This window comes from Branchiostoma lanceolatum, chromosome 12 (assembly GCF_035083965.1).
Source record: "Branchiostoma lanceolatum isolate klBraLanc5 chromosome 12, klBraLanc5.hap2, whole genome shotgun sequence".
Lineage (NCBI taxonomy): Eukaryota > Metazoa > Chordata > Leptocardii > Amphioxiformes > Branchiostomatidae > Branchiostoma > Branchiostoma lanceolatum.
The window spans coordinates 6,915,761-6,926,924 of record NC_089733.1 but is presented as its reverse complement, the minus strand read 5'-3'; the positions used below and the strand labels follow the sequence as shown (position 1 = coordinate 6,926,924).

The window sequence follows — 11,164 nt, the reverse complement described above, 5'->3', positions numbered from 1 at the left end:
GTGAAGTAATAAAAATTATCTAAAAAAGTGCAGGAGCAAGAAAGAAGCCAACAAGGCTTATACGAAACCCTCCTCCATTTAACTTTACAAATATCAATCATAATACAAGTGTGATAAATGGGTAGTGTAATGAAAAGGTAGCCAGATATTTATATTCAAAAGTTAATCTTCCCACCGCTTGGCCCAACTGTCACTCCAGCCATCAACTGTCAAAGTGTAAACCGCTTTGAAAAGGAATATTGCAGCGAGCATGTAGAAATATCCGCCGTAAATTAGAAACTGAAAAAAAAGTAAAATAGAAAAATATATCAATGTTTATCATATCGCCACGGTAATCGTAATGTCCAGCCATATTTTTAAATAACTGGTAACAGACAGCAAAAACCGTTCTTTTTGTATATGTAACGTTATATGAATCACATAGAAATTCATACATGATCCTCCACAATCTGCAGCTGGGTACCGGTCTGAGGCTATATGAATTTTGATTTTGAGTTTTGATTTTGAGTTTTTATTGAATTTTGATACAACTGCGTTTCAAACGACACGTGCAGTGGGCATGCTTTTCAAGGCAGATTTGAAACTTTGTAGAGTTCATATATGAGTATTAATATCTTCAACTTGCCCTAGAAAGTATTCTGGCGTTTTGACAAGCCGTAGAAAAAACAACAAGAACTTGAAAAAAATATTGTTAAATAGTGAAAATATGGCCTTCTTCAGTTAGATGGTGAAAAATAATAGTACAAACATACCTGTGTCCGTATGCCTGTGTTGAGCATATCCTTGTCTACAACTACGGCTACCACGGCGGCTTGTAGGGACAACGCAAGGAGGTTGTTACAACCGAAAACCAGAGCGTAGCGACCGACACTCAGTAGACGTGCGACTTGAAAACTGGCAGGATAAAACATACATAATAGACCGATCCCAAAGCCACGCCCCCTGTTCGATTTCGAACACCTCCGTCAAAAACAGGGTTTGACGGACCAAACATGGCCGCCGCGGCAAGGTTGAAAATAATGCCACTGACTTCGGTTTAGCTTTTGTGGCACTGAAACCCTTTCAGAGCGGGCCAAATAAGAATGCTATGTCTTCTTTGTTGAAGGCTGTATCCACCGGGTAGAGTTGTTTAAGGAGGGGGTAGGTGTAGTTGCGGTGAGAGCGTAATGTTTTCGGTCAATGTTAAAGCGGTATGCGCCGCACAGCTTTCCCTTGTCGGTGGGCATCAGCGCCCAGTTTCTGAGAAGCAGGCGATGCACGTGTAAAACAGGGTTCATATATCTGGACAGGGTTCCCACTGTATTGACTGCATGCATAACAGCTGCATGGTATTTAGTAACTAAGAATTAAAATGCATCCTTTTACTTCCCTGTTCACTTTCAAGTTAACCAGTTTCACACACCAGTAACTGAAGATACAAAACTCTGCGCTAGCGGACTTTGTAGTAAGTCAGCATGTGGTTCAAGCTTCCTCCCCTTGAGTGCCCGATCTATTTTCTTTTTAAATTCGTTTTTGTTCTGAGCATGCATTCCCCCAATACAGTGGAAAACCTGTCCCAGCTATACGTACCCTTCTTTACACGCGCCATTTCTGTCCCGCCAACGCTGTTTTTGACGGAGGTGGGCTGAATAGAACAGGGGGTTCTATCGGTCTTCTATTAGTTCGATATGGTGTTCGACAGGATCGGTCTATTATATATATTAGGAATAAACATTATGCTTCCTAAATCTTCCAGAATCTTTGATTACCATGCAATATTTGACTCGCGTAGAAGCAGACTAAGTTTAAAATGCAAAGTTTACATTTCTCATTTGCACTTTCATAACTATTTTCGTACAAGATACGTCAGATTTTTAAAAAATGCGACCTTTATATCGAGTACACGTCGTGTATCTTATAGGCAAAAGCATAACCTTTCTATAACTAGGAATGTATGGACTGTAAGTTCAGTGAATGAAAAATATCAACGACTTATCTAAGAAAATGTGCATGATTTTTTCTTTGTTAGAAAACGCAAAAGTACGATACCTTGCTACTGTTATTAGCATGTAGTAGGACGTCTTGAAAAGAACGCCGCAGCCATAGCAGATCCAGATGTTGTTTGTAGTTGCCATGACGACCAACAAGATGGCTTCTACTACTGACATCATTCCAAGCGTCAACTCGCCGAATACGGACCAGTTCAACGTCATGTAACCGACGGAAAACGACGCCAACGCTCCTACATGTGCGATTGATAATCGTATATCATGTCATATCGTGTTATATTATATACTGTTATACTTAATTATATATATCACCACTTATTGAATAGAGAATGATTTATCAATGGCTTTCTGGCCCAATTATCAATCAATCAACCAATCAACCAAAGGAACAGCTTATTTATGTGTAGTCAGTATTTGATTTTAAGAAATCAAATCAACAAACGTATTATATGTGTTTTACAAGCCTAGATGATGGTTTGTTTCATAAGTCATACAGAAAAATAAAACCGTTAAGAAGAAAGATAACAAGTTTAGTTGATCTTTACCTAATAAAGTTGTGAGACCCTCAGCAATGCCGTTGTAGAGACCACCATTCGCAGACGCCGGTTCGATGGCATACCACAGATTTTGAACGTTCGTTACTTCCAGGTTATTGCCACATGTTGCAAGAGCCCACCAAAGTGACCAAACAATAAGTTTCCGGTTACTGTAACATGTTTTCAAGTCCTGAAAAAACTGCTTAAATGTTGAGGACGAAGTTTTGGCTAAGACAATACTTTCATCATCGTTTTCAGCGCAAGGGCATCGAGTGTTTTTCAAAGTATCCCGGATGTCCGGTGCCATCTTGTCATCCCCGCTTTCAGTATAACATCTCTGTTCTGTTTCATAGTTTCTAGTTGCATCCAAAACGCGTTTTCTCTGTGAATCTTGGTTTGCCTCAAACAGATACGAAGTATGTGAACTTGGCGCTTCAAAATTAACGCTACGTTCATTATATCCTCTGCAAAGCCCAGTTTGAGACTCATTTGCATTATCATCACTTAAAGTATCTAAAGACCTTCGTGACATCATCACTGACTTTTTGGACAGAGGTAAAAATAAACTGATAAGAAAGGATAAAGACACACTACCGAGAGTTATGTAGTTCAATAAAAGGTAGTCATTTTCATTTAAAGAAACCACGATTTGAGATATAGCCGAGGCTAGGAACTGACCAATCAGCGTGGTGGACCTGAAAAGAAACGGATTTCATATAAACTAGACAGGTAACATTTGCCAGCAAATACATTATGGTTACCTTCACATGTTGTAAGCCTTACAAACTACTGCTCTGTTCATTCTTTAACTCAAACACATTGAATACATGGTGAGCTTGTTGCTACCTTATGTAATCGAACACCACGATGTTTACCAGTAACCATGGTGAGAGCCGGCTGGTTCAGATCGTTGACCCTATTTGTGGGGAGAAGAAGACTAAGATGGGTGTTGCTACATTATGTAATGGAACACCACGATGTTTACCAGTAACCATGGTGACAGCCGTCTGGTTCAGGTCGTTGACCCTATTTGTGCGGAGAAGAAGAGGAAGAGGAAACGAGCAAAAACAATATGGTTACCCTTCTGTGAAGGTAACCATAACAAAGATGGTTAACGTTGGCATTAAACATTGCCACGATAAAGCTATTATTGTTTCGATGATTTTTGTCTCAGATTTAATATGATATATACGATACTTAGATAGTCCAACGTACACGCTGTTCAAAAAACAAGAAGAAGGCTTGTTCAAAATCCATGCTATACTCAGTTTCCTATGCGGAGTGAACGAAATCGTTTTAATGTATGCATAGGCGACGGAATAGTTTGCAGAAGTGATCAATTGATGTCAGTGTGGGCCTTCGTAGTGTAAGGATCTTTACTTTTTGATGTTTGGGGAAAACATTGAGTTAACCAACCTGATATATCCCGTTGCTTTCTTGTAATGATCTTCATCCACGACCACGTATATGTATGAGAAATACACCGTTTCGGTAGCCGTGGCAAGGCCATACACAACTTGAGCGATCTGAATGACCTCTAACCTTTCACCCCACAACCACAACACGGAGGTCGCCACGTAACTCGCCCCTCCCACCACTAGAACCGGTTTGTACCGTACAAAGTCCGCCGCCAGCAACACCAGCAACAGGAACCCCATCCAAGAGTAGCTCAGGAGAGGGTAGATTTCGTTGTCGACTTCTTCGGCTGTAAAATTCTTCAGGTCACTTCTTAGGAAAGGCGTTAAGAAGGGCACCGCGGGACGCATGTCTTTGAAGAAACCGTACAGGCACAAAAGGGCAAGAGTAGATGTGGTAGTCTTCCAATCCATTGTGAGACCAAAGTCTAATATACGCTTAATTGTTCCTAAGCAAACGGTTAGCGGTACAGTATCAGTTTGTCAACAGATATGGAGACCGTCCGACCCACTACCGAAGGCTGACCTTTGGAACATTCCATTCTGAACAAAAGGGGGCTAACAGGATTACCATGTGTTTATCTGAGACTCTATTCTGAGTTTCAATGGAAAATAAATCAACATATAGAATATAATGACAGTTCTGTTCTTTACCATTGAATAAATAAATAACTAAGGAAGGAATAAGGAATTAAGGAGTAAAAGGGAGGAAGGAAGGAAGCCGAGTAAAGGAATGCAGGAAACTGAGTAAAGACCAGTAAAGGGCTCACTTAAAGGGAGGAAGGAATAAGGAAGGAGTAACGGAAGGATGGCGTAAAAGACAGTCATTCGGGAGAGAGAAAGGAAGGAAGGACTTCGGGATGGGAGGACGGAAAGAAGTAGTAAATGAAATAAGCAAGGGAGGAACAAATCAGTAGGAAGGGGTACCGAGAAATAAGTTTTCGACTACCTACATATCCGGATCTGTTTATTAACTATGTCGATCGACCGTAGCCCTTTTTTAATATACATTCTAAATGAAATGGAACATGATTAACTTTACCCTAACACGATACACATTGCAATCTTCAAATATCTACGCCGCTATTTGCACTCAGTGAGGTAGGTCATCTGAAGTAACGACAATGTCGAAGACCGCGAAGGCCTATTTGATCCCCATCATCATTGTCCGTAGACGTTTTTATATAAATGCACCGTTAAGGTTATATATAAGTAAGTGGCTAACAAGACGGGGATGCGCCAGGTCTCCCGTCCGGTCGATTGATTTAAATCACGGTATGGCTGATACGAGACGGATGGTCGCCAGGCCTCCATCCGGGTGATTTGTAGTTAATTATAGCCTCCACTAGACCCTCCTACGGACGTATGGATCGTAGAATTCGGCAGAAAAGGGAATAATTAGCCAGTAGAATAAGACCACGGTGAAGATCACATTTCAACATTTTAACGGAGCCTGCAGATGAAATCCTGGCAAATATTCTCCCGTGTAGCCGGCGTAGTTAGTCTGGTAGAGACTACAACGGTGTATGCCCCTACTCTTTTTGTTAAGGTATGGAAGGTTCTTTAACGTGCGTGGGGTGTGGCTCTCCCCAAACACAGGGCGTCTATTTGACCATTAAACGACATTAAAGGCCAGCGTTCTTTGTCACGGTGGCCATTTGTAACAAGGTCGTGATGAATGTAAACATTTTATTAGAATAGGCCGGCAACACAACAAGAAGTACAATAGGCGTTTCAGAACGTTCATTACTATCAATAAGCAGCTATAAGCCGTACCTGAATTGCACAGAAAGTTTAATCTGAAAATAGTGTGACTTAGCCTTGACTTCTGTGTGGTCAATTGAAAAATATCGTGAGAAACAATGAGAAAATTTAATTTTCTGATTCGAGTAAACTAGACGATCTGAAAAAAAGAAAATAACTACTGATTGTCAACCTGATGAGGTTTTGGGTGGACGCTTTAGTTATTACCTACAAATCCTTTCCCACGGGAAAGTTTTGTCGCGCGGGACCATATAAAAAGTGGATGGACAAGGTCAAAAACAGTCGACAGCTGCACCTGGCATTGAACGCGAAGAGCAAAGTCCAGTACACCTAAAGCAAGTGAGGTATCGTTAAGGTAGGTTTTGTTCATTCTTATATACACCGTTTTCACACTTTTAACAACTGAGTATAATTGGGTTCATTTTCTCCGTTGTCATCTAACATTTTCTCACACAGAATGACTTTATTATTTTCTGTCGTATGAAAGATTTTTGCTGAAATCTTCAGTCATGCGGTCGTTCCTTCTACTTGTGCTTGTTACCATCTTTGTGGTGAGCTTCTCGGACGCGTTTTGGTCCCGGAATCGATCTGGAGGGGAAGCAGCGAACTGCAAACGCAGGTACACCACTTAAAAGTGTGAAATAGTACTAAAGACTTTCACGACTCTTACCTCTGCAAAGTATTAGTATTTTACATTTTACATTCCACATTCTGATGTATGCTCAACTTGTGATTTTAGATTATTAGTGGAGTTAAAGCTATATTGTGTGCAACCGTGTCAATTTCAACAGGCAAAGTTTTTAACGTACGTTATGATGTTGACATATTGCAAATAGCTGTACATGGAATTTACAACGCAATTTAGGCTGTTTCAATAGTATAAGCCAGCAATGCTATGTACAGTATTAGAAAAAGTTCAAAGTTCAAAGTGTGAAGAGTTTTGTTGAAATGTTGCCGAAAGGTTGTGCTGGAATAACTCGAGATTAGCTCTTTTCCTTTTTTGAATACATTAACTTGTTTATTTACGTCTGACAGATGCGAAAGCCAATGTGAAAGCAAAGAAGGCGGACGAGACGTCGCTGATAACGTTCAGCAAGCTGAAACGTAAGTATTCTTTGAACTTTTACATCTTGATCGTGGACGATGAAAAAAAATAGCTATAGACTACTTGTAGGTTGTAATTTTACATGGCATGCGGCAGCGATGCTTTATGTCTTTAAGCCGGTATTTTGAAAACAAAAATCTTTCTCCGCAACAAGAACACATTCAACGTCTCATCTCTCTACGTGCTCTGATCGACAATGCTCGGAAAATTGTTCCTATATACACCGCACATGTAATCGTTGACCACAATGACTGTCGGAAGAATAACTTTGATAATATTTATTTAAGTAAAGCGGGGCAAGCTGTAAGTTAGTCTGTATAACGCAAACTCCAGCTGTCCAGGGGTTTCTCTCCCCTCCCCGCGGTTTGGTTGCGAGGCGGTAACAGGCCGGCGAGCGGTCACAGGAGGCTTGATTGAATTCAGGCTAGCTGTAAATAATGTCATTCAAAAGCCTACATAAACGTATTGAAACTTAGGTACAGTTGATCATATCGTTGTTACCTTATCATGAATAAAAGGTTATTCATTAAGACGGTTTATTCAATTTTGATAACAAGTTACAATATTGAGACCATCATATGGTTGATTCCATAGCTTTTGGTGGCAAATTCATTATCCCTACGGTTTTCTTTTTGTTTTTGTTGACAGCACAAATAGAAACGATCAAAAGGGATGCAAACGCAGGTATGTTAATTAAAATAAGATATCACGTACTATCTTAAACACAGAATACAGGTAGATATAGAGAGATAGCCTATCATGGTGTTGGTTCATGAGTAATATCATGTAGAAAGGCATTTTTGTAATACCTGTGCAATTTACACATAGGACGATAGCTAATATTGTTTTTCAACATACGTGTTATGGTAAAAGTAATCGTAAATTTCTTTTGAATTTGCTCAAAAAGTTATTTTATCTATGTTTTAAGATGGTTGACATAATCTACTATACGTGTAAATTTTAATACACAAAACACGATATTATCTTAGAAACTTTTCTGTTGATGTATTAGTATTAGAGTGATTTTTTTTATTTGTTCTCTTGTTGTTACAGCTGGTTGTTGAGCAAACGCGCAAAATGTGCTGACAAAAAAGATAGCAACGTAGACGTTGATCAACCAGCAAAGACGTAAATACATCTTTGTAACAATTAATTTTTTGTTGATGTTTACTACTTATATCTTTCAGCAGCAATCTTTGTTAAATCACTTTCTCAACTGGATCGCCTGCTGTTTTTGTTTTTGTGTATAATGACAACAGTGTGTGTATTGCCCCTACTCGTATTATTGGTAAGTGATCTCTAATGTGCTCGAGATGTAGCTGTTTTAAAACATCTTCCGTACGAGAGAGCGTCCCAGATTGAACCTAGATATAGTCATTCGAGTGTAGTTTATTTCCCAAGAGCAGAGTATAGGTATCCAGATCTGTTATGCCCCCGTCACAAATAAGAAATTCAGCTCGGCCGACGTGTAGGCGAGCTTCAAATGTGCATTTTCGGCCGAAGTACGGCCAACGTCCTGTCGATTACGTGGGCTTCGGGCGATTCTTAGAAATAAAAGTTGATCCAAATATTGGCCTTTTACCAGGTTAGTCGATACTGACTTCGTCCATGTCCAAGAGATGGTACAATCTCACGAGGAATTTTTAGATTTCAGTGTTCGACGGACGTCACCCAAGATTTTCATTGAAAAATAAGGTCGACGCTCGGGCGATTTTGAAATTCGGCGAGCTTCGGGCGATCTACAAATTCGGCCGACGCTCGCATGAATTGTGACGCCGACTTTAGGGATTCAAACCCAGAGTCTCTAAAGTCACTGATGTCAAATACTATACTAGAAACAAGTGTCACATGTTCGCAGAAATACCAAATAACACAGCTCCTATTTTTGTTTGTTCATGTTTCATTTCTGTTCTTGTCTTAGTGAGCCCATCAAAGACCAGGGGGACAAGAAATGCAAACGAGGGTATTGTATTAAATATACTCGTTTTTAGTAATAACAATATCTCACGCCTCCTTCAAATATTTATGTTCTCTGAGTTCATTGGTTATCCAAGTAATGTTTTGACTAACATTATATGTATCCATTGATCACTTTCCGTCACTCTACTCTGAAAGTCCGGACTAGCATATGAAAAAATACATAACTGCGGAAAAACAGACAGACAGACCCCAAAACAACCCCCCGTGAATTCATAGCCTCTTCCATTGACTTATGACCAGTCATGTCTGATACTTGCAAAGCCCTCCTACACTGAAAAGGAAAAGACAGTCCTATGTAGGATTTATTGCAGGATATACCTTAACTGTTGGCTTTTTGATACGGAAACACATAAAACCATATAATCCAGCTAAATAAGTAAATTAATCAGCATTGAATGTGCCAATGCTACCATTGCATGTTAAGACGCTACTGACTTAGTCGTTGACAGTTCTATAACGCATCAACTTTCAAACATTGTATGTCTTATCACATGACGATGTCGACGGAAATACATAAATACACATTAATGCCAGTAATAAATAACGGATCTAATAATGTGCAATATGAATAACAAATAAATCGTATCTATCATGCAAAAAATGTTGTTCTTTGCATTATGGTGATATTTCGACTGTCTAAACGCACTGACATCTTTTTAACTATAGCTGGATGTTTTCAAGAGGCTGTGCTAATGGCCAAGACAACAACGATGGTAAGAAAAGGGGGTAAGTACATATTGCAATTGTCATATCTTTTACATTTCAACAGCCGTTTCTAAAAAGTAATAATAATTCGTATATGCATTGTGCCATTTTCTCATTGAAAAATTATAATCGGTTTTAGCTCGTTTTACAAACATCTCAAATCATATCACACTAAAGGTGGATACACTATTTTACCGCGTATTTTCAGTATCTATATCCTATTTTAACCACTGTGTTGTTTTTAACAAAACTAGCCTCTGGGGAAAACGCACCTAAAGGGAAAACAACCAAGGACGCTTCCACGGATAAACGACCCCAGCTGTCCGCTACCGATTCTACATTTGACCAAAAAATGTATAGTTCCTTTTTGGAAAGACGACACGTCTTTGCTAATACAAGCTTTTAGTGCCTATTGTTAGAATGATAACAAGGATTTTCTTAATGACATAGGATATGCACTATCCAGTCATGATTGTGAATGATTATACATGCCAGCATATGGAAGAAATATACTACTTGTTGAATTAAACATTGTAACAAAGTACAGTATACACCACGACTTTCATGTAACATAGTTCTCGCCCCAATCAAAGAATGATTAAAAACGTTGTGCAGTGTAGACAGATGACAATACTTATCTACCTATTGACACCAATACTAATTTGCTATGGCTCAATTTTGAGCTATTACAGAAAAGTAGCGTTTAGATGCCTTTTAAACCTGTGACATGACACAAAAGCAACTTATCATAGCTCAGAAACAGAAAAAAAGATAATAGAGTAGGCGCCAACAAGAATAAAAATGAAATTACCACAATTTGGCTAAGCCTGATTCCATATCATGCACCACACACACATACTATTTTTTCTCTAATTTTCTCTGACCAAATTACATATAATCATACGCATTATATTTCCCTTGAACCTGATATTGAACCATAATTTAAGCTGTTATTACGGCGGGTTTGAAGTTTCCAATATTTCTCGATGCTTACATTCTCTTAGAGGTATTATCATGATATACATTTGGCTCATTTATTTCATACCCAGCGATTACAACGTTACTGAAACAGTAAATTAGCAAACTACCACAAACACGGTACACATAATTGCAGCAATCAAGCTTGATGAATATTTATATATCTAAAAATCTTCATTTTCCATCAACTATACTAGGCGCAGCTATATGGTGTGTAAAGACTACGAATTGTACCAAGTTTTGTTGTTTAAGTCTGCGGAAAATTAGTCTTCAAAAACATTTGGTGAAAACACCGCGTATTTAAGGCCCCGTTTGCCGCTCTAAATTCAACAAGATAGACCTATTTATAAACACGATATGTCTGCCCTTATTTGGGCATACATGAACAAGATGTCATATCATCCACGATTTAGCTAGCCAAGTACGTGTTTTGTTTGCCAACATATTATGTACAAAATTTGCCAACGTTATAGTCACGGTCTAAACGCCAACAGGATCTATCCACATTTGCTATGTATTCTATTTTTTGTCAACAGCTCTCGGCGTAAAATGTCTTGGTTAACTGTTATTATTGGTTGTCCATTAATATTATACGTATACCACAAAGACTGCGACGTTATGTTGGCTAGGAATTCTTATAATAACTAATCTACACCCTCGAGATTAGGTACTAAAGTTTTTAAAATCATCATA

The 11,164-nt window shown here is 38.9% G+C and overlaps 1 protein-coding gene and 1 long non-coding RNA gene across 2 annotated transcripts; one reads left to right on the top strand and one right to left on the bottom strand.

Annotated features, from left to right (window-relative positions):
- LOC136446461 (uncharacterized) lies at positions 1-2,218 on the bottom strand. Its single transcript, XR_010757574.1, has 3 exons — positions 2,029-2,218; positions 753-894; positions 1-279 (listed from the first exon to the last, which is right to left on the bottom strand). It is a non-coding gene; the product is annotated as an uncharacterized lncRNA (long non-coding RNA).
- A 3,975-nt stretch (positions 2,219-6,193) lies between these two features.
- Positions 6,194-9,518, top strand: LOC136445691 (uncharacterized). Its single transcript, XM_066443825.1, has 6 exons — positions 6,194-6,322; positions 6,739-6,807; positions 7,457-7,492; positions 7,862-7,936; positions 8,730-8,771; positions 9,455-9,518. Exons 1-6 carry the CDS (start codon positions 6,213-6,215, stop codon positions 9,516-9,518), a joined length of 396 nt encoding a protein of 131 aa, XP_066299922.1. The 5' UTR covers positions 6,194-6,212.
- The last annotated feature ends 1,646 nt before the right edge of the window (positions 9,519-11,164 follow it).

What these genes read in the sequence shown, in the direction of transcription:
- LOC136445691 (XM_066443825.1), top strand. Translation starts at nt 6,213, where the DNA reads ATGCGGTCGTTCCTTCTACTTGTGCTTGTTACCATCTTTGTGGTGAGC. An exon ending in GCAGCGAACTGCAAACGCAG is followed by an intron (nt 6,323 to 6,738) that starts GTACACCACTTA and finishes TACGTCTGACAG; the next exon opens with ATGCGAAAGCCAATGTGAAA. An exon ending in AACGTTCAGCAAGCTGAAAC is followed by an intron (nt 6,808 to 7,456) that starts GTAAGTATTCTT and finishes TTTTGTTGACAG; the next exon opens with CACAAATAGAAACGATCAAA.